Genomic DNA, 21404 nt, shown 5'->3' with positions numbered 1-21404 from the left:
GTGATATTTGCTTACAAGTTTGAAAAATTACTATTGTGCAAGTCTCTTTCTCCAATGAGGCCCCCTCCCACCATAATTGTGATATGGAAACATCTGAGAAATATGTCAGCTAAAAAGGAGAAGCTTGCTTGTAATTCTGATCATTTAATCTGTCACTCCAGAATGTGGACAGCAAGGGAATGCGAGATCAACGTTTGGATTTACAAAGGAGAGCCGCAGAGACTGGTGATGATGATCTTATTCCCTTTGGAGATAGGCCTACAGTATCAAGGTTTGGTGCCATCTCACGTACTTCCAAAGCAATGTACCAGAATCCAGGCCCCATGCAAGCCATGACAGTTCAAGGGGCTTCTGCAAAACCAGTCAGTGTTTCAGGTATAAAGCTTTATTTTCTTTGGGGGGCAGGGGGTTGTAATAGCTTTGAATCAGTATGTGGCTTGGTTATGGAAACGAGTCTAGACATTGGTTGGCAGGTGATATTAAAACCAAAAGAAAGCTGAAATAAAACTGGCTTCCCATGAATAGGGGAATACAAGTAGTCCTCAACTTATAATTGATTGTTTAATGACTACTCAAAGTTAAAGCACTTCCAGCCAGCATAAAAGGTCACTCTGCCCCCCCCCTCGTCACATGACCCCTCCTTTCAATGGGGAAGATTGCGGTGAAATTTACAAGTAGAGGAGAAGTACCTCAGCAAGCTTCAGGAATGGACCTCAGATCTTTAAAATTTGAGGTTCATTCCTTCAGTGCACTAAGGGATTTCCCTTCCTCATGCAGCAGAGAGGGGAAATTCCTTGATGGGCTTCAGGAACAGACCTCAAATGTTGAAGATTTGCTAGCTTCCTAGGGCTAGAAAGCTAGCGAATGCTGTCATTCTGAAGGCCAAAAAGATTCCTAACCATCAGGACAATGGCATGTGTTAGTTTTCTACCTTTCTAGCCTAGGAAGGGTAGAAAACACGATCATTCTTGCAATCATTTGGAAGGCCTCTTCTCCAAATTGTGCAGGATGGCAAAACGTGGCTTCAGAAGGATGGCCGCAGCTTAAATTGGCTGGTTGTTCCTGCAGCTGCAGGAAAAGGCAAAAAGCAAGTGGACCCAGGCGTGGGGAGGGGGAACGTCCAGATGTGATGAGGCAGGGAAAGTGCCCTCTCCCTGGCACTCCACTGAATGCCCCCCCCAAAAAAAAATCACTTAACCACCACAACTGGAAAAGCCAGAATTGTGATTGTTGAGTGAAGCGATCATGTGGGTGTCTTGCTTAGTGACTGCTTTCATTCAGTGACCAAGATTCCGATCTCAGTGGTGATTGTAAGCTGAGGACTACTGTAGACTTTTGATTTCTTCTCATAGCTCTACTGTATGAACACAGTTTATATGTTTATCTAAAATTAATGCTAATACTCATATATTGGTGGAAATCAATATAGAACAAAGTGTACAACAAGGGGATACAATATCACCTTTCCTTGAAGAAGAAGCCTGCTTTGAAGAAGTATTTGCAAACTAAACTGGGCAAAAGATGGAATAAAAATCAATGGCACCTATTTAAATTGTTAAGATTTGCAGATAATGTTGTTCTCTTCTCACAACACCCAGAAGAGCTACAAAGCCATATACTGCACAAAGTAGGAGAACCAATTGGCTTAAAAATAACCCTGAAAAAAAAGCCAGGTGATGATTAATAAATTCACCAAAGAAAGAAAAAAAATATATCTGGAGAACTAGTAGGAGACCACTACTTACGTATACCTTGGTCAATGGATCTCAGTGGAAGGTGATACAATAAAAGAAATTGAACGGCATGTTAAATGTGGTTGGTAGGCACTTAGCAAGCTAAGTGTAATTTTCAAGAACAATCTCCCCCTATCCCTGAAGGGAAAAAAATTCAATCAGTGTGTGCTACCTGCTCTAACATATGCCGGTGAAACATGGACACTAACCTCACAATCAATACAAAAACTATGAGTGGCGCAAAGAGCCATGGATAGGAAGACTTGCACATGGATTAGAGAAACAAATGAAAGTATATATCAAAAGAATAAAAGAATTGAAATGGAAATGGGCCAGTCACATAGCAAGAAGAATTGATGGCAGGTGGACCAAGGGAGTCATAGAATGGATTCCACTTGAGAAAAAGCATCTAAGAAAGAGACAAAATGGATCGACGACATAAGCAAGTATTGCGTGCCCACTTGGCAAAAGAAAGCTCAGGACCATATTGGTTGGAAACATGAAGGAGAGGCCTAAAATGGCTAAAATGATGATGATGTCTCATATATTGGTTACAGTTTATTTTTCTCTATGAAGTTAAGTTCCTGTTTTAATGTTAATACTAGTGAAGAAAGATAAGACATTTGCCATAGTGAATAGATTTGTGTTGCAAATTATTTAGAATTATATGGATTTTATAAAGAACCACAAGAATTAGACAACATTTTACAAGGGACAGGAGAAAAATTGATTAGAAAAATATTCAATTATTTATCGCAATTTAAAATGGAAGAAGTAGTAGTAGTGAAGGAAACAATGATAACCTGGACAACAAATTTCAGCTACAACATAGAAAAATGGGGAAAGCTCTACAAACAATGGCAACATACAAAGAAAACTTATACAAAATGTTCTACAGGTGGCATTTACCACCAGCAAGAATAGCGAAAATGTTCCCAAACCGTGCACCAGATTATTGGAAATGTAGCCAGATCCACAGGACATATTATCATATGTGGTGGACATGTACAGCAGCAAGAAAATATTGGATAAAAATAAAAAAAAATGGCTTGAAGAGATAATTGAACAACCAATAGAATTAAAACCAGAACTATTTTTATTAGGGATAATTTCAGGGAACTTATGAAAAAAAATTCACTATCTAATATTACATGTCATTGCCACAGCGAGTATCATGTATGCACAATATTGTTAAAGTGCACTGAGATGGACAGACTCATAAAAGAAATGGACAATCCATAGGAGAATCCAATTATTATTTGGTATGGAATATGTGGTATAAATGGCTAGAGGAAAGTTTAAGAAAGCACTAAGGGAAGAAAGATTAAGGAATTAGAAAATAATTACAAAACCACATAAATGAACAAGATAACAAATCTAAAATGCATTGTATATGAAATAGTACACTAAGGGATTAATATGTATAAAAGAAATGTACATACACATAGATATAAGATGTATGTAAATTAGTACATTAATAGACTAATAAGTATAAAGGAAGTATAAATACATAGTATGGACATAAGAGGTATTGTAGATAAATTAATATATTAATAGACTATCGTGTAAAAGAAATATATGTACACATGTACGGACAAAAATGGTATAGTGGAGGTATACCAATGTGGAAATGTTGCAAAGATGATAATTGTATTAAAAAACTGAAAAAACTATTCAATAAAAATATTTTTTTTTAAGTTTGTGTTCCAAATTATGAGACTCTGTGGCATTAATGTTAACTTGCAGACTAGGAGAAATGAGTCATTTATTTAAAATATATAAATATCTGGGTATAGACAGATTTGTGTTCTTTTCATTATTTTGCTAGAAAAGATTATTTTCAGATCATTACAAATTTTAATTTTAAATAGAAATAATGAAAAGCTGGGCAGTATCCTTTTATGGAATTCACCAGAACAATCATAGTAGAAATGAGCCACTTGTTGAGCAGGCTTACAAATGAAGCACTAAGGATGCAAGATTCTTTTCCTAAAGGAAATTTCAACTGAGATCCAGTAGTTAAATTTAGAGTTACATAGAGAGAGATAAAAGCTAGAAACTAAAGATCATGTTGCTATCTTGTATCTTGCTAAGGAAAATTGATGGAAAAGTCAGCCAAGATGGCTTCATTCTTCATAGAGGAGATAGTAAGGTAGTCACAGATTGGTCCATGCAGTTTTGAGATATGCATGTTTAGATCTATTTGCTGTGAATTATAGCTGTTTAAAAACGAGAAAAATATGACCTATTAAAATTGGGGCAAACATTAAAAAAAACCTTGTTTGTTTCACATAGAGCCAATATTTTCAAAGAGAGAGAATATGTATAAAAATAAATGGTGACTCATAGTGATCAGTTGTAAATGCAGTCTTTACAAGGTTGCACAGAAGGCTGATTTCTATTACAATAATTGTAATGAATAATTTTTATATAGGATTTTTCTGTTCTTTATAGATTACAGTCCATATGGAACACACAATGCATGGGGAGGTTCACCATATTCACCCCACCAAAATGTACCTTCTCAGGGACGGCTTGGTGACAGGTAGGGGATTTGAACTTGCACATGCTATACATGTTTTAAGTTTTCTCAATTAAACTGAGAAGCAAGAACAACAACAACAACAACAAAAACTTTTTCCCCTTCCAAACAATTATCTATCCGAAAAGGGAGAGATTATCTATGACAGACATTGCTAACCATGGGAAATCTTTGCCATCATCTGAGAGAGAACAGCAGCTTCGTCTTGAACTACAGCAGTTAAACCATCAGATAAGTCAGCAGACACGAGGACTTGAGGTATGTATTCTTAGTACTTTTTCTTAGAAACAACTAGAGAAATGAAAAGGAGAGGGTGACAGCACAGTGTAAATAGATTTTTATATTGCATTTAAATGATGTCACAGAATTTCAGAATGAAGAACTCACTACTGTTCAGTCATTTTGAATGTGATTTTAAATTGACAGTATTAAGGGAGAAATAGCTGGTACCATTGAATTCTGTATTCATTTGCATATGATATTTGTTGTTCTTCTATCCTCCCACACATGTTCACAAACTTGAGATCCATAAATCTTATATAATGGAAATCAGTATTATTGCTCTGTTTTACTTCTCTTCACTTTTATAGTGTTCTTTGTTTTTTCCTAAATGGCAGACCAGATGATAGCTATACATAATTTATTGAGAACTTATGTAGAAAGTTTATTTCTTGGGTTGGAAATTTAAATTTATGATAGCATAATGGACAGGAGTGTTGATTATAACCTATATTCATCCAAGAATATCTGTGTTTTCGCAAAAAGACAACATGAGGTAGCTTATGGTGAATTACTTTACTAATGAGCACCTTGAATTATACCTGCAAGCCAACTGGTAGCCTGTGAGCGGTGGATATCAATGCACATACAGCAACATACCCGTTATTGCCTAGGTATAGCTTCTGGGTGGTCTTCAAGGGCAGCCCTGTGTAGAATGCATTGCAGTAATCTACTTACAAAGTGTCTAGGTGACCATCTGCAGACCTTCAATTCTTGTGTTGCTGTTGAAGACAACACAAATTGTGCTTAATTTGTGCATGTTGTGTTTGCTGGTGCTTAATGGAGGCGTATTGGATGGCTTGAAAAATACCCAGCTTGATATTAGTCTTCTTTATTATCATTAAACTTTTTCTTTTAAAAAATATTTTAATTCATCATATAAAAAAGGAGAGAGTAAAACAAAAACAACAGCAATATTATAGCTCTAATGTAGTAATCAAAATTAATCTTACATATGCATTCATGTCATATCATACAGAATAGAATGAGCTGGAAAGGACCTTAGTCTTCTAGTCCAGCCCCCTCTTCAAACAGGAGAATCTATACCATGTCAGATAAATGACTGTCTAGACCAGGGGTGTCAAACTCGGGCCCCGAATCCAGCCCGGGGGGGTGCTTAGATCTGGCCCACAGGGCCACACTGGGAACAGCCTGCGATGCCTCTGCCAGCGAAAACAGCCCTTCTGAACTCTGTTTTCACTGGCAGATGGTTGCAGGAGATCGTTGTAGCCGAAAACGGAGCTCAGGAGCCCGTTTTCGCTGGCAGAGTGCTCTGGCCACCACAGGTGCACTCGAAATAAGTGACGTCGAGCTGTCCATTCCCGCCCTGGCCACACCCGCCCCGGCCCCCTGAGATCAAACACAATCCTGATGCAGCCCTAACTGAAATCCAGTTTGACACCTCTGGTCTAGACTCTTTAAAAACCTCTACTGATGGAGCACCTTGATTAGTTTCCAACCATTGTTTCATTTCCTGCCCTCTGGTGCTTTGGAGAATAATCTTCTTTGTGGCAGCCCCTTAAATATAATTGTTATGTTTTAATCAATTTGTTTGTTTGCATTATTTATTATATTTCCTATTTCTTAATTTCCCATCTTCCTCAATTAAACATATTGGCATCTCTAGGTTACTGCAATAGTTCTTTCTCTAAGAACTTGATGCTGTCATGCAAAGTCAAAGAGAGACGTAAGCCCCAAGGCTTCAATCTTCAGTTTCTTTCTCCTGTCATTTGTTATAATAGACTATTTTCAGTTTGTTTATCATTCTGATTGGTTGGTTCTCTCTGACCTCCATCTTGTCAATTGCAACTTATAAATACAAAACTTGTATATACGTATTCCTAAACTTACAATCATAATTGAGCCTGGTATTGTGGTAATAAGTCATGGCAGTTACTAAGTGAGTCACCACATGACCCTGATCGATTTATAGCAGCAGTCATTAAGCAAATCTGTGGACATTTTTTACTAGAAACTGGTTGAAAACCAAAAATTCTGGCCAGATGAGTGCAAAACACTGCAAATGGCTGTAAATGCAAGCCGGTGGCCAAGTGCCCAAAATGCAATCATGTGATTACGAGAGCGGCTTCAGAACTTTGAAAATGAATACTAAGTAGCTCTGGGGCCATCTGCCATAATTTCGAATGATTGCTAAATGATCGGTCATTAAGCAAGGAGTACTATTTGCAAATCAGATTTCCTAACAGTGGTGTAATCAGAATTATCAACAATAAAATTTTTGTTCAAATATAGAAAAAGATAAAATTGTGTAGCTCATTGTAGAGTTGATAGAAATACTATATTAGAGTATTGATATTTTTAATCATTAAAAAGTGCATATTATCATCTTATTTTCCAAACTATTGAGGTTTTTTATGAAGAATGAACTCAGTAAGTCTTCAAAGACAAAATTAATTAACAGTAACATAACATGTTAAAACAAAATGGTCTTCCTTTGAATAGAAGACATTCCTCCCTATATTCTAGAATATTTAATTTAATGTACCATTTTCTAACAATATTTATAAATATTTTAAAAATTACACTCTACACAGGTTCTCTAATAAAAGGATTGCTTGGCTATTTTTATTTTTGGATTCTCCAGAATTCTCAATTTACCATGTTAATGACATTTAAATTAGTATGATGTACACTAGTAATGTCTTACTATACAGTAATTATTATCCCTTGGACATCAATACTATCTATATATTAGACAGTATTATGCTGTCTTCCAGATCAGATTTTCTAGACAGACATTTTAAAATTATATATTATATCAGAGTTCCCCAACCTTAATGGCTTTATGGACTGGCTGGAGGGGGGGGGGGAGAGTGTAGAGGGGATGGTTCCGCACAAGTGGTGTACTGCACGTACAGCTCCATTTGCATGAGTGGCATGTATGTGCGCTCGCCTGCTGCTCAAGCAAGTGAGGATGCACACGCACTTGCCGTTTCCACATCCCAGTTGCAAACAACTCATGGCCCACTAGTGGGTCCCCACCGGGGGGGTTGGGGATCCCTGTATTATATTATAATTGTTTATGTAAAACCTTCAGTGCTAACAGTATTTTGAAAATGAAATATTTCAACTATTTTTCATTTATACAGTGATACTATACAGGTGGTTCTCATTTAACAACCATTCCACAACCATTTGAACTTAAAATGGCACTGAACAAGTGGTAGTTATAACTATAACTCATACTGTTAGTACAAGTTATAGTTATAACTGCTACTTGTTCAGTACCATTTGTCTCAATGACCCTGCAATCATCTGATTATGATCTGGGTGGTCGGGGCATGCTTGAATTATGATGTTGCAGCATCCCTAGTCATTTCTTCACAATTTGTGACCTTTCTTGCCATTTTCTGACAAGCAAAGTCAACGAGGAAGCTGGCAGGAAGTCACTAGTTATGTTCACATAGGTCCTTGCTTAATGCTGGCTACTGGGACTGCCCAAACTGCTATGACTAGGTGGACAAGATAAACCCTTACAGTACTATATAAATCAATTCTGCAGAGGTCTTTATATCAGTGTTTTCACAGTTTGGACTCCACTAGAACTCTTAATCAGATCAAGAAGAGCATACTAGGATGCAGTCAGTTTGCAGTGAGCATTGGCCAAGTTATTGGGTCTTTTCGTTGGTCTGCTTAAGGCTGAATATACTCCAGAAGATAAACTTCCACATTGCAAATAAGAGAAAAATGTTGTCTTTCATGGAAGCTGGATTATTGTAATATATCATTGATGAATTCATAAACATCAAAAGAATTCCAAAATTCATCAGGAAATTCCTCTAAAATAAAAAGTATGGTTTTGTAAAATTTAGAAGTATGCATACTTTAGTCACTATATTTCTAATTTAAGTTTGCTTCATCTGTCTTATTTTATGTGTTATAATTTTGAGCATGTCTATAAGAGCAGCATACAAAGTATAAATAAATCAGCCTTTTTTAATAAAAAGAATGTTGGGCATTAGAAGCCAAGCAATATTCCTGCATTTTGGCCTGATTCCCATGTCTGCATGGTATATTTTGTGTGCTCAGTTGTGTATGTGCTTGGCTTTGTGCATTTAGGCAGTTAGTAACAGGCTGCTGTTGCAGAGGGAAGCGACCCCTTTGGCAGGCCAACCACAGGCCCCACCACCACCTCCTAAGTGGCCTGGAACGATCTCAAGTGAACAGCTGAGCTTGGAGCTGCACCAGGTGGAGAGGGAAATCGGGAAGAGAACCCGGGAACTAAGCATGGTGAGTGTTTTGTAAGGTGGGCAGAGAAGATGCTGCTGCTGCTGCTCGGAGAGTTGCAGTGTTAACTGCTCTCAGCGTTTCAGAACAAGAATCATTTATTTTGAATATTCAGAGGTGGTAGCTTATAGGTTTTAGTTTTTCAACAAATTTAATTTTGCGAGCTACCACAGTTGAAGGTTGGTAAACACTCAGCAAATAACTCATCCTCTTAAGCATCTGAAGCACACTATGTTACAATCTGCACACAATACTTTTTAAATGGCATTTGAAAAGGGGACGGTGGTTTTCCAGCCATGGTGATAGACTTCCTTGGTCTCTGCTGCTTGCACATTTGTTGGAAAGCTTTCTAGCCTGATAAAATAAAACAACTTGGTCTAGGATTATGTTCCTTTGTATTTTTTGTGTGAGTATGAATGTAGAGCTTGGCTTGGTGCTTCACAATTTCTTCCCACTCGTAAAGCAAACTTATAGTACATTGTGAACCATGGATTTGTCTTTCCTTTCCCAAGGAGAGCCAGTCTTCATTGGATGTGAAAAATAAAGCAAATGCTAGTAAACAGACTGAAAATGGACAGCAAGGCAAAGTACCACCTGAAGATCTTTCTCTAACATTCAGGTAATATAATTATTTTTATTGGTAATTTAATTCAAATTTAAGTATTACTTTGGGCAAATTTACATTTACATTTTATGTATTGACATTGTTTTACTTCATCTGCTAGTGTTTAAAATAGTTTCAGTGTTTTCCAAATGGCAATAGTCAGGACATACAGCATATGACTGACATTTCTCAATAGGTGTTTCTTTCAATGATAGTCCTGGTTCCTTCCAAAGATATTCTCCAAATCGGTGCTGATAGTCAACCAGCATAGTAATCTTAGAATATTACTATCTTTAATACTATTGACAGTGCAATCATCTAGAATTTCTAGATTGAGCCAAAATAACTGGATACACAGCTGAACATGCTCATTGTGCCAAGTTTGATAAACTTTGTTTTTGCAATACTGGGAAGGCAATTTTTAAAAAGAATTTCTTGAGGTAACAATCTGTCAAAGATATATGAATCAATCAATCTTTATTTCAGTCACAGTCCAGCAAATAAAGGCATGAAAACAATAATATTAAAAATTAAAAATAAACGACAAAACAGAATAATATATTGTGATTAGTTATGGATTAACAATGACCAATTAGTTTGTCCAATTTTACATATAGCACAGCAAAATTTGGCTACATTCAGTAAAACTATTTTATACTGATCTGATAATAGCATTTGCCTGTAAAAAAAGATCAGTATTTCCTGGATATTTTACTGGGTAAGGTATTATAAATTGAGCCTAGTCATTATAAAAATGCAATGTAGCAGGATGTGAGTTATAGTTTCAGGGGCTCCTTGTGCACAGGGACAGAGTCTCAGCTCATATAGTATTTTTTTCCACCAGCCCTCCAAAACTGCTACGGGAAGCACGTTGCAGCATGCTAAGGTTAATGGCGTTCAGATTTTTTTAAATGGGACAGTTTGACTGCTCAAAAATATTCTTGGAAAGAGCAGTCCAATCCTGTTGTATTTCCAGATCTTTAATAGGTTGTTTAAGTGTGCTGAGTGCACACTCATACCCCATCGGTCAAAGATATAAATATTAGATTACCTTTGCCCAATTATTGCTTCTGTTCATGTTTGCTAGGATAATGTGCTAGAGACAGAGCTCTAACAAACTATCCTACTTGTGAAATGTCCCAAATGGTGATGGAGATGTCCAACTTTCGGTGGTTAATGAAGAGTGTGAATTTAAATAAGGAAACCCACAAACTGCAAGCAGAACCCTTTGAAAATATATCTTCTACCTATAGATCCGTGATGGTGAAACTGTGACACATGTGCCACAGGTGGCACACAGAGCCTTTTTTGTGGGCACATGAGCCATCACCCCAGCTCAGTTGTGCATGCGCACGCCTCCCGCCGGCCAGCTGGTTTTCAGAATCTCTGCCATGCATATGGGGGGGGTGCATGTGGGAGATATGCATGCATGCGTGGGGACGGAGCACTGCGTGCATCAGGGAGCATGCGGGGGTTGCGTGGATATGCACAGGGTTGCGTGAGCATGAACGGGGCATGTGCGGGGGGTCGTGCTCACAGGGTGGGGCATAAGCAGGGTCGCGCACGCATGCGTGGGGGGCAGTCACATGTGCATTGCATTATGGGCGCGCCGGCACATACTTTCAGTGCTCCGTGCCGAAAAGGTTACCCATCACTGCTATAGATCATCTCAGTTTTGATGGTTTATTAGTCTCCAGGCAGATAATCTTGTTTCATGGTCCCAAACAATCAGGTGAAGGGAAAAATTGGAAATTGGAGACTAGCTGTTCAAAGTTAATCTGAAGATGGAGATAATAGACTGATTGGATAAAGGTATTATGAACATTAGATTATTCCTAGCAGAGTGCAGAAATAATGTGACTTTTGAAAATATTACTAATGTTGGAGATTTTTGCTTAAGGTTTAGTATCATACTGATCCTGCTACATACTAAGGGTGATCTGAAATAGCTTAATTATATCCAATGTCTTTTCTCAATGTTAATATTTTTTTCTTTTTTTTCCCTCCATCCCTTCATTGTTCCTTTCCCTTTTTGACACTTATTACTCAACAGCGATCTTCCAAATGGATCTGCCCCAACCCAAGAAATTATAGGCCTTCTGTCAAACAAAACTACAGCTCTGAACTTGTCAGAGGACACCGACACAGTAGCAGGTGACCAGGATACCCAGAGAACCGGAGCAACGCCCACCTCTGCTCCTTGAAGGAACAAAACTATCCCTCCACTTCTGTCGGGGGTCACCTTTTCCCATCCTTGGATTGATGAAAGACGCTGAGCAAAAGTCTTCAACAATAGCAAGTCTGAGACAATGTGCACAACACCACTACTAGGAACAAACCCTGCACATAGTTCACATTAACACATTTTTTAATTAAAAAATGAAAATTAGCAGTATCTGCAAACAACTCAAATTAAATTTGTTTTTGTTCTGTGAATGAACTTTATTTTAATAACTTTGGATGCCTTGAATGCCAGGGCTTTAAAAGAAACAGATATTATATATACATAAATATATATATGTACACACTCACACACAAACACACACACATTTTACACACACAGACACACATACTTTGATTAATTGTATGATCTAATGGGATAGACTTTCTGTTTTATTTTGGTATTATTACATACCCAGTGTATCATTAACTTTTCTAGATGTTGTTCATTCTCCCACCAGAACAAGCTCATTCACAATTTATTTTTGTGATTTTTAAAAATAAAATAAGGAGTTGAGATGGAGGAGGAAACTCTAAATTATCCCAAATCTGTACCTCTCTTACATATATTGTCATAATTTTTTGTTAATTTAAGATTGTGAAGGATTTACCATTGGATTAGAAATCAAACTTTTTTATTGGACCCCGAAAGCTTCAAGGAGTAGCAATAGTTATTCAATTTTAAAAGTGAATTGAAATTTGCTGCCCTGCATTATTTATAAACTAGCTAAGAAACATTGATTACAACATTTGTGATAGAGCTGAAGTGTTTCATTTGCATAAGTAAGCTTAAACAACCCCACCCACCCACCCCCAAAAGAACTGCATTAAAACAGAATCTAGAAACTAGTATAAAGACTTCAGATGGGATAAAGAAGCAAAGATTTGTGTAGTATCTTCTTTCACATGTCTCAACTGCAATTTCTGTGTCATCGTATACCCTTGGAGGAGGCAGGTACGTTGGATGATTCTCTGATGCAAGAGAATTTTGGAATCTGCCTGAGATGCAAGGTGATAAATTCTATTTTATACATGATGGGAAACATAAAATAGGTTGTAACAATATTCTCCTTCCTGTTTATTTTGCATCCAAAGCTAATAATACCATGATTGGTCAGCATTATCTTTCATGGCAAAACTGAATCTTTGAAACTCAAGATTTTTGAGTTTAACAAAAAAAATGGTTCCGAAAAAAAGTAAATCATGTTAATTTCAGCAAGTCCATTACAGAAGCAGCAACCTTCCAAGTGTGTATGAAATGAAAAGACTTCTTAGCTCTGCAAATGTACGTTCATTTATCACATTTCTTAAAATGCACAGATATGGTCATATACATACGTGCAAATTTGACTTCTCCTCCTCTCTCCATTTTACTGGCATTAAGTAAGGTGCATATGTGGAAAATCTGAAAGAAAAATTCTTGCATCCTTTCTCTATAAATTACATTTTTCAATTTCAAAATGCACTGGCTATGTAATAAATTGAAGCATTGCTTTGGTTGGGTAAAAGCAAATGTTTATTAATCTTGTTCTAGATTACTTTTCTTCCCTTAAAAATCCTTTGAGGTTAAAACATCCTTTTATATCTATTTTATTCTTAAATAAAATAAGTTGTGAGCATACAGGCCCCCTTTTGCCTACCAGTAGGAAGAGTCAAAATAGAGACATCTGCAAGTACTGATTATTTAATATAGTTACCTAGTCAAGGTGTTGCATTTTTACATTATTTCAAAACCTGGCTGGCCAAAAAGCTAATGCCCATATTGCCTTGGGATTTGAGCATTCATTTAAAGAAAAAAACTAAAATATGTACATGTGTGCATACTTACACATAAGCACATGCGTGCACATAATCATTTTTGTGTCTGTACGTATGATATTTAAGGATATTTCCTCATGATTACCGCTACTTTATAGCATCCAGGACTTGGAAGCACTCTGTGTGGTGTGTCTTTTGTGTATGTATATATGGGTATGTATATGTGTTCATATACATACAAACACACATACATACACACACTCCCTCTCTCTTTTAAAAAACATTTTAATTCTCTTTTCTTTGATTTATTTAATTCTGTATCAAAAATCACTTGATATCATACAGAATTTTCTCTTCTTTTCATACTACCACCCATTCTTTCACTGTCTTAGAAGAATGTGGAAGAAAAACTTAGCTTTTCTTTAGGTTCTCACTTAATGTTCTTTATGTACTCTGTAATATCTTTCCTGTAAACTAATGTCATGGCATAATTAAAGAAAGTCTGCCTATGTAAAAAAAATTTTTTTGCCATGTCTCCAATATAAAAGCTCCTTTTAGTGAATCAGGCTCACTATTCCCAATATAAGGCCATTCTTAAAAGTGTTCTCTTCCAAAGAAAATCCAACTTGAAATAACAGAAAAATTGGCTTCCATCTAGATATGCCAAGCGGCATATAGAAATGGAAGACTGAACATTTTTCATACTTTTAACTATATATGTGCTAGAGACAGAGATAATATCAGACATAAGTATGAAAGAGTTGGGATTGTAATTACAAAACCATCCCCGCTTACATTAATCCATTCTTTAGACCATTTATAGCACATCTGTGCCTCTAGATATTGTATATGCATAGGCCCATATTTTGTACACATGCATATTCTTCATGTTGTACATACAATTATTTTACATATGTACATGTACATATGTTCATAAAGCACTAGGCAAAAAGTGTGTGGAAGATGCTGTTGTTAACATTGAGAAATATCTGCTATAAAATTAAATGCTTCGAATCTGAGCTAACAAGACCTCCCATTATTTTCCTGTACTTGTACTTTGCGCACAGTGCGCTATCTAGGTTAATGCCCTTTATGTATAAGCAAATAGTTTCTGTTTAACCTTTGCAGAGCACTTTGATCTTGGCTTAGTTTCCTGTTTTCTTTTTTAGGATCTAGAGAACAAGTTAAAGTGATGAGCATGTAAAGAACTATCTGATTTTCATACAGAACAATCTCTAATACTGTATTCTCTGGTGTCTTTTTAACAAACTAGCTTTTTCAAGTCTATGTGTTAAAACCCCATAAAATTTTCATTTGTGAACAGAATTCAGGTTGATGTGGAAACAATGACACTTTGGTCTTATAAAGCCATCCTCATGAACCTTGGCATTAGCTTTACATTCTAGATTTTGATTTTTTGCAGGCCTGAAAAATATTTGCCTCCTGTCCATTAGAAAAGAGGAAACAAGCCAAATACATATGCATGGCTGTGTTATGATCATAGCTGAACTCTTAAATATCCTTCACTCTTCATTTAGACTGCTTGTGGAGCTATAATACATTTTTTTCTGAGAATTGTTGAATGACATTCATGGTTATGATCAATATCTTTTTTATTTAGAATATCAATATCACTCTCATCCAGCTCTGCTATACATAATAAAGAGCAGTATGTTATTTTTTAAAACATATTTTATTTTAAACTTGGCTGGAATACACTGAATTGTATGAATAGGTTGTTCTTTATACTAGGATGCTGTGGCATCATAAGCAAAACTCGTATTGTGTACTTAAATTTTAAAAATATTTGAGAGATACTAAAATATTTAACCTCAAGCACGTTTTATGAAGGATTTAGGACATTTTTTAAAAAAATAAAGCAAAACCCAGGTTTCAGAATATCAATTCAGTAATGCTTAATTCAGTGCATGCGACTCAGACTTCCAGTTTAAATGTGTTTGGCTAATTAGGATCTGTGAGATCCATTTGAACGTTGCTTTTTAAATTCTTCTCTCTACATCGCTCCTTTATATGTTCCCATCACCCTGCCTTTTTCATGCACCAGGTAACAGCATGTTGCCTCAAAATAGAGCATTCAGATGAATTTGAGTACCCAATAACTTCTATGAAGTTGCATTTCCTTATGGTGTTATTACTCAGTGATGCATAAATGTGGTATTGCCCCTACTTGTAGGCAAATGAGGGGTCTGTATAAATATGGAAAATACCCTATTCACTTAAGGAGAGCCAAAGACTTGTGCTTTACTCTTGGTTTGATTGTTGTTGTTTTTCTTTCTTTCTATTTTTTTCTAATCATTTTACTACAATAGCCAGTTTGGATTGAAAATCTTTTATGTTTTCAAACCTTAACAGTGGTAAATAGATATAAAAATTCTTGACTGTCAAGTCTTATAAAATGCATTCTATGATGATGATTTATTAGCTCATTTCAGAAGTGCTATGTTAAGCATCATTACATTTGCAGCCATTTACCTTAATTACTTTACCTTTTAAAAAGATATGTGAATGTTGTCCCAACACACTTAGATTTATAATGTACAAAAAGTGTTTTTAGAAGAAACATTGTTTATTTTCATTGTTCCTGCTTGAAATTTTCTGTTAAACTGTGCTAGAAGTAATTATGAGGAAACTTGAAAGAAATTGAGATTCTGAAATAGCACCATCAATCTAATATGTTTGCATAGTCAAGTAAATTATTTCTTTACATTTGGCTGTGGAAAATATGTTGCACTGTTGCTTGGAAACCCAACAAATAGTAACCTATTGTCTGCTTTTCCAAACCTATAAAGAAATTTCCCTGAATAGGAATCACAAAACACATCCACGATCTCAGCGACATAATGTAATCAAAAAGCATTCTTGTTTCCTAATTCTGTCCACTTAGCAAGCATGGACTTTATTAAAGCAAATAGTCCCAGAGAGAGCCTCGTCCAATTATGCTCCCTGCTTCCAGTGTTATTTATGAACTACAAGTCTTGAACTATATTTGCCAGGATGTCGTTTGACGTTTTGGCTCCAACCTTAGAACTCTCATATGCTTTCAAATCTTGCTGTTATGAACAGGATATCTACTTTACTCTACAAAAATTTGGGGGGAGGAAGGCAAGCAGTTGAAGAACTGAGATGGAAGTCATGCAGGTCCCTATTTCTTATCCATCTCAAAATACTAAGAAGGATGGGCAAAAACTTCTCCAGGTTATGACAATCCTATCCAGATAAGCTATTCACTTTGTTTTGCTATCACACCTTGTGACATCATTTACTATTATGAGTGAGAATTTTAATAGAATTTTCTTTTAAATTCTCACTAATACTGTTGTCAGTAACATGGATTTGTACTACATATCCAGTCTCTGAACTGATTTGGCCGAAAAGGACACTTGATACAAACAGGAAAGCACTTGAAGATGTCATCAATATTTGACACACACATACACCAAAAAACCCATCCTAAGTTGTAATTCGATGTGACTAGAATGAGCTGCTGTAAGCACTGAGTATTTATGTTTCCCCTAGAATAGCTAAGAGTTCACAATATTTTGTTTTAGATTTAGTACAAATTACCATGTCATCTAAACCTACTTTTTTGGTATTAATTTCAAAATGATTCATATAGTTTGTTTGTTTCAAACAGTGATAAGATGAAACACAGTTTAACCACTTAACCACCTAGTCAGACAATATGGTGAATCAAATGCAGAAGTAATCTTATTTCATGTCCAGAACAGAAATGAAATGCATTTAATGAAAACACAGTTGAACTTCATTCTTATAGCACTAAATCATGGTTTCACATTAAATATATTCATTCAAATGACAGTACTGGGGTTCCCTTGTCCAGGCCTCCTACTTCAGTGTGGTACATATCACAAATAAACAACACATTATTGTTTCATCATAATACACACAAAATAAAAAAACAGTTATAAGATTGCCTTAGCCTATAGATCTATTAGTCATGATGCAATTATGGGAATAGGAACTACTTACATCTTTTTGTGGAAGCATGATTTAACTTTTTTTTTACTACAGAACAGATGTCACCCAAAATTATAAGTTTTAATTAAGTGCCATTTGAAGTTCACTGTGCACACAAAAAAGTAGCTCCATTTTTTCTAAGATCTGTTGCGCAATATTCAGATAATAGAGAGTGTCTTTTTTCATCAAAACAGCCCAGAAATTGGTATGTGTGTCACAAGATTAATAAGGCTATGTAAGTAGGCTCAGTATAACACCAAGAAGTGCCACCCTCCTTTTATAAAATTTGCAGTGAGATTTCTATGTTGTTTTGGATACAGTAGTGAATGCCCAAAATGAAATGTTATAGGTGAGACAATTGCATTTTGACATCTGTATGAAATTTAAAATTTGGAATAGTAAACCTTCATTGTGTTGATAGTGTCTTGAATAGCTATAGTTACCATTCAGTGGCTGCAGAGCTTCTATTCTGGTATCTAATATTACTTGCCTGCATGTTACATATAGCTGCCTGATGCTTTTTTCACATATAAAAAGTATCTTGTCTGAAGACATAGCATACTGAAGGGAGGAGTCTAAAAGAACACACCAAAGTGCATCCTTCTCTCTGAAAATTAAAAGTACTAGGTATGCTAATGTTAAATGTATACATACATACATACATACATACATACATACATACATACATACATACATACACATATATACATTATATATATATATATATATATATATATATATATATATACATACATACATGCATACATATATATATATATATACATATATACATACATGCATACATATACATACATACACACACACACACATATGTATGTATGTGTGTATATATATATAAAACAAAATCCTGTGGCATATTGGTGTTTGCTGTAAACAAAATTTGTTTGCTTTTGTGTATGTTAAAAGTGACTTCTGGCACAATTGTGGTGGGAATGTCTTCCACACAAATCCCTCTGAAAATGTGGGATATGTGCAAGAAGACCACCTCTGTGCTCTCTTGTTGTTAATGTTAGTTTGTTGTAGCAGACAATACTCACAAGTCTTTGGCATCCAAAACCAGATTGTGTAACTGGATCAGAATCCCACAGCTGGATTTGCATAAGGCACTCTTTCCAAGTTAGCCATTCAAAGGGAGGGACAGAGGTGGAGAGCAGGATGGGCAGACCTAATGAAAATTGTCTGTTTCGCCCGCTGTCTTGGCAGCCCTCAGTTCTAATCCTGCACAACCCCCTAAAGGGTTTCTCTGCTGTCTGTTGTGAGTTTACAATTGCCTTGCAGTCTCTGCTTGCTATGTAAGCAGCCTTGTTGCTAACCATGAACCTTTTCCTTGAAGGCAACTTTAGTTTTTTTTAAAAAATTAGTTTTCAAGGATTGGCAGTCAGCAATCTGGATTTTGCTCCTTATTTTTATTCAGCCAACTTGACATACATTATTCTCCCTCCTCCAATATCTCCTGGTCATTTCCAGTTGTGGGATTTCTCTCTCTGTATGTGCATTCTTTATGGTTTGGGGGGGGGGGTGTTAAGCCAAGTTTCCTTTGGTCTTTTTAGGATTGTACCAGTCTCCCCGAGACATTCTTAAGTCATTATCACCTTTTTGGGTGGAGTTCATTTTTTTTAATAACTTTTTTGACATTTTGGTGCATTTATGCTTGGGATAGAGCTCATGTAATTTACCAATCGTATTGATTGTATGTGATTGTGCCCTGCGGAGGTATATTTAACAAAAAATAAATAAAAGAAAAAAAGAATTAGTCTAGGGTGATGCTGATGATAATAAAGATTCCAAGATACTAAGTAAAAAGTGTGGGTGATTTTGTGAATTTGCTTAGATTTATCTGTTGGTTGGTATTATAAAATGTTTATTCCTTTTCTCTGGTCTTTGCCTTCCTTCTGCTTGGTATTTAATGTTGTTCTCAGTATATATGTGAAATATACTGAGAAATGACTGTTCTAGGTTTGGAAGGGTGCACTGGTATGGTATGAGCACGGCTGGACAAAAGTACCCTACAGAGTGCAGGCATTGAGGTGCTGGTGTGAGAACATGCTACAGAGTACAGGATCCCTGAGATCTTTTACTTCCTAGCTGGACTTCTCATGAGAAAAAGTGGCAGAAGCAACTTTGAGAAGCGATTTGGAACCTTCCTTGCCAGCTTCTCTGCTGACTTTGCTTATGAGAAACTGCCAGAAAAGGTTGCAAATAATGATCATGTGACCACAGGACACTGCAGCCATTCTAAGGGCAAGCCAGTTGCCAAGAATCAGATTGCAATCTCATGACCATGGAGGTACTGAGCCGTCAGAACTTAAAGGACCGTACCACTTGTTCCGCACCATCAAACTTGGAATGATTGCTGAATGAATAATCATTAACTGAGTTCTGCACACACTCCTTTCATGAAAAAACAGGTTTTTCACTAGAAGAGGTAAAGATAATAGATTTTGTAGCTTTTTGCTTGTTTTACACTTAGTGTAACCAATACTGGCAGGCTGAGAGCCACTAATATGAGTTACAAAGCAAGGAAAAGTAACCAGGCTAAGACAACTAAGGGGAAAAAAGATCAAATTTTGACTTTAAGACAGTTACTGTGATGGAGGATAAAAATATTTTCTTGCTCCTGCTTCCTTTTTGGAACTGCCTCGGGCTCTTAGCTCCTATATCTAGTTTCAAGGCTCATATGAACTGCAGGTATACAAAAGAAAAACAATTCTACTAATCCTTTCACTTTTTAGTATTGACTTTGGATTGACTGTAGATAACCAATGGATAGAACTTGAATAAGGTTAGATTTTGGGCAATGTACAACAGGGTAAAACAAACCAATGCACAATAACACTAATTTAAAAGATAAAAATGGAACCAGATACTTTGAAAAGCTCCATATTCCAATCAGCTGGAATCAAAAGCTCATAGAAACAAATTTGTATAAAATCTTTGCATACAAGAATATAATGAGCTTTTCTGAGCTTTTGGATAACATTCCATAATATAGGTAACCCTACAGGAAAGGTTGGCAGCTTTGTCCAAGTCCCATGAGCTGTGCAAGAAGAGATTCTGCCCAGAGTTTACTGCAGCAAAATGCTACCTATAATAATTCATGGTAATGGGAAGTCTGTATAGTAAACAGGGATGAGCCAGGCAATCTGGCACTCACATTCTGGATTAATTGAAGCTTCCAATTCTCCAAAGGCTGCCCCTCCTAGAGCACCCTGCAGCAGTTCAACCATTCAACTCAATCATTGGGGCCTCCTGATTCAGGTAGGAAGACAGTTGGCATGCCAGTTAATGCTGGGCAAAAAGTTTTCTTTTCTGACTGTGGCTTCCACCTGTTAAGCAAGTTGCAGATGACATTTGGGGATAGTACAGCTGTTATTTCTGGAGAGCCTTGATATTTATTGACTTAAACAAAAAACTTGATCTTGGAAGTATTTCATTTGAGCCTATTTTACCCATCCAGATCCTGACAGCCTCTACACATTTTCAGGCATTCCATAGTTTCTCCAGCTCAGCCTGGATGTTGATGCAACTTTGAGTGCGATTACTGTACTTGAGAGCCTTCGCCTGGGACCAATGGATGATCTCACCTAGCAGCTTCATATAGGTGCTAAATAACAGCAGAGTATCAGGCAGTACAGTATCTCATGTTGGAAACACTTTCCTATGAGTTCTAATCAGAACTGGCCACTCAGTGGAAGTGGAACTAGAATTCTAAATGGAATCATAGCATTGGAATGGAGCTTAGAGGCCATTTTGTTCAACCCTCTATTTAGTGCAGCATCCACAGCATCTTTGACAAACTACCATCCAGCCTTTGAAGATTCTTTAACAACACATGGTGTGAGATATATATATATATATATATATATATATATATATATATATATATATATATATATATATATATATATATATATATATATATATATATATATATATATATATATATATATATATATATATATATATATATATATATATATATATATATATATATATATAT

At 36.1% G+C, this 21404-nt stretch overlaps 1 protein-coding gene across 2 annotated transcripts in view; it reads left to right on the top strand.

Moving 5' to 3' along the window:
• The window catches only part of RC3H1 (ring finger and CCCH-type domains 1), a 76999-nt gene extending 57792 nt beyond the window's left edge, over positions 1-19207 (top strand). For both annotated transcript variants that reach the window (XM_081948448.1, XM_081948447.1), the window contains exons 15-20: positions 162-375; positions 4188-4278; positions 4404-4533; positions 8635-8805; positions 9315-9421; positions 11460-19207. In XM_081948448.1, the coding sequence (XP_081804574.1) occupies positions 162-375; positions 4188-4278; positions 4404-4533; positions 8635-8805; positions 9315-9421; positions 11460-11610 (864 nt within the window). In that variant the 3' untranslated portion in view covers positions 11611-19207. The remainder of the gene's footprint in view (positions 1-161; positions 376-4187; positions 4279-4403; positions 4534-8634; positions 8806-9314; positions 9422-11459) is intronic.
• The last annotated feature ends 2197 nt before the right edge of the window (positions 19208-21404 follow it).

This window comes from Natrix helvetica, assembly GCF_964273705.1.
Source record: "Natrix helvetica genome assembly, chromosome: 3".
NCBI lineage: Eukaryota > Metazoa > Chordata > Lepidosauria > Squamata > Natricidae > Natrix > Natrix helvetica.
Note: the sequence above shows the minus strand (reverse complement) of the source record. Positions and strands in the feature narration are given on the sequence as shown.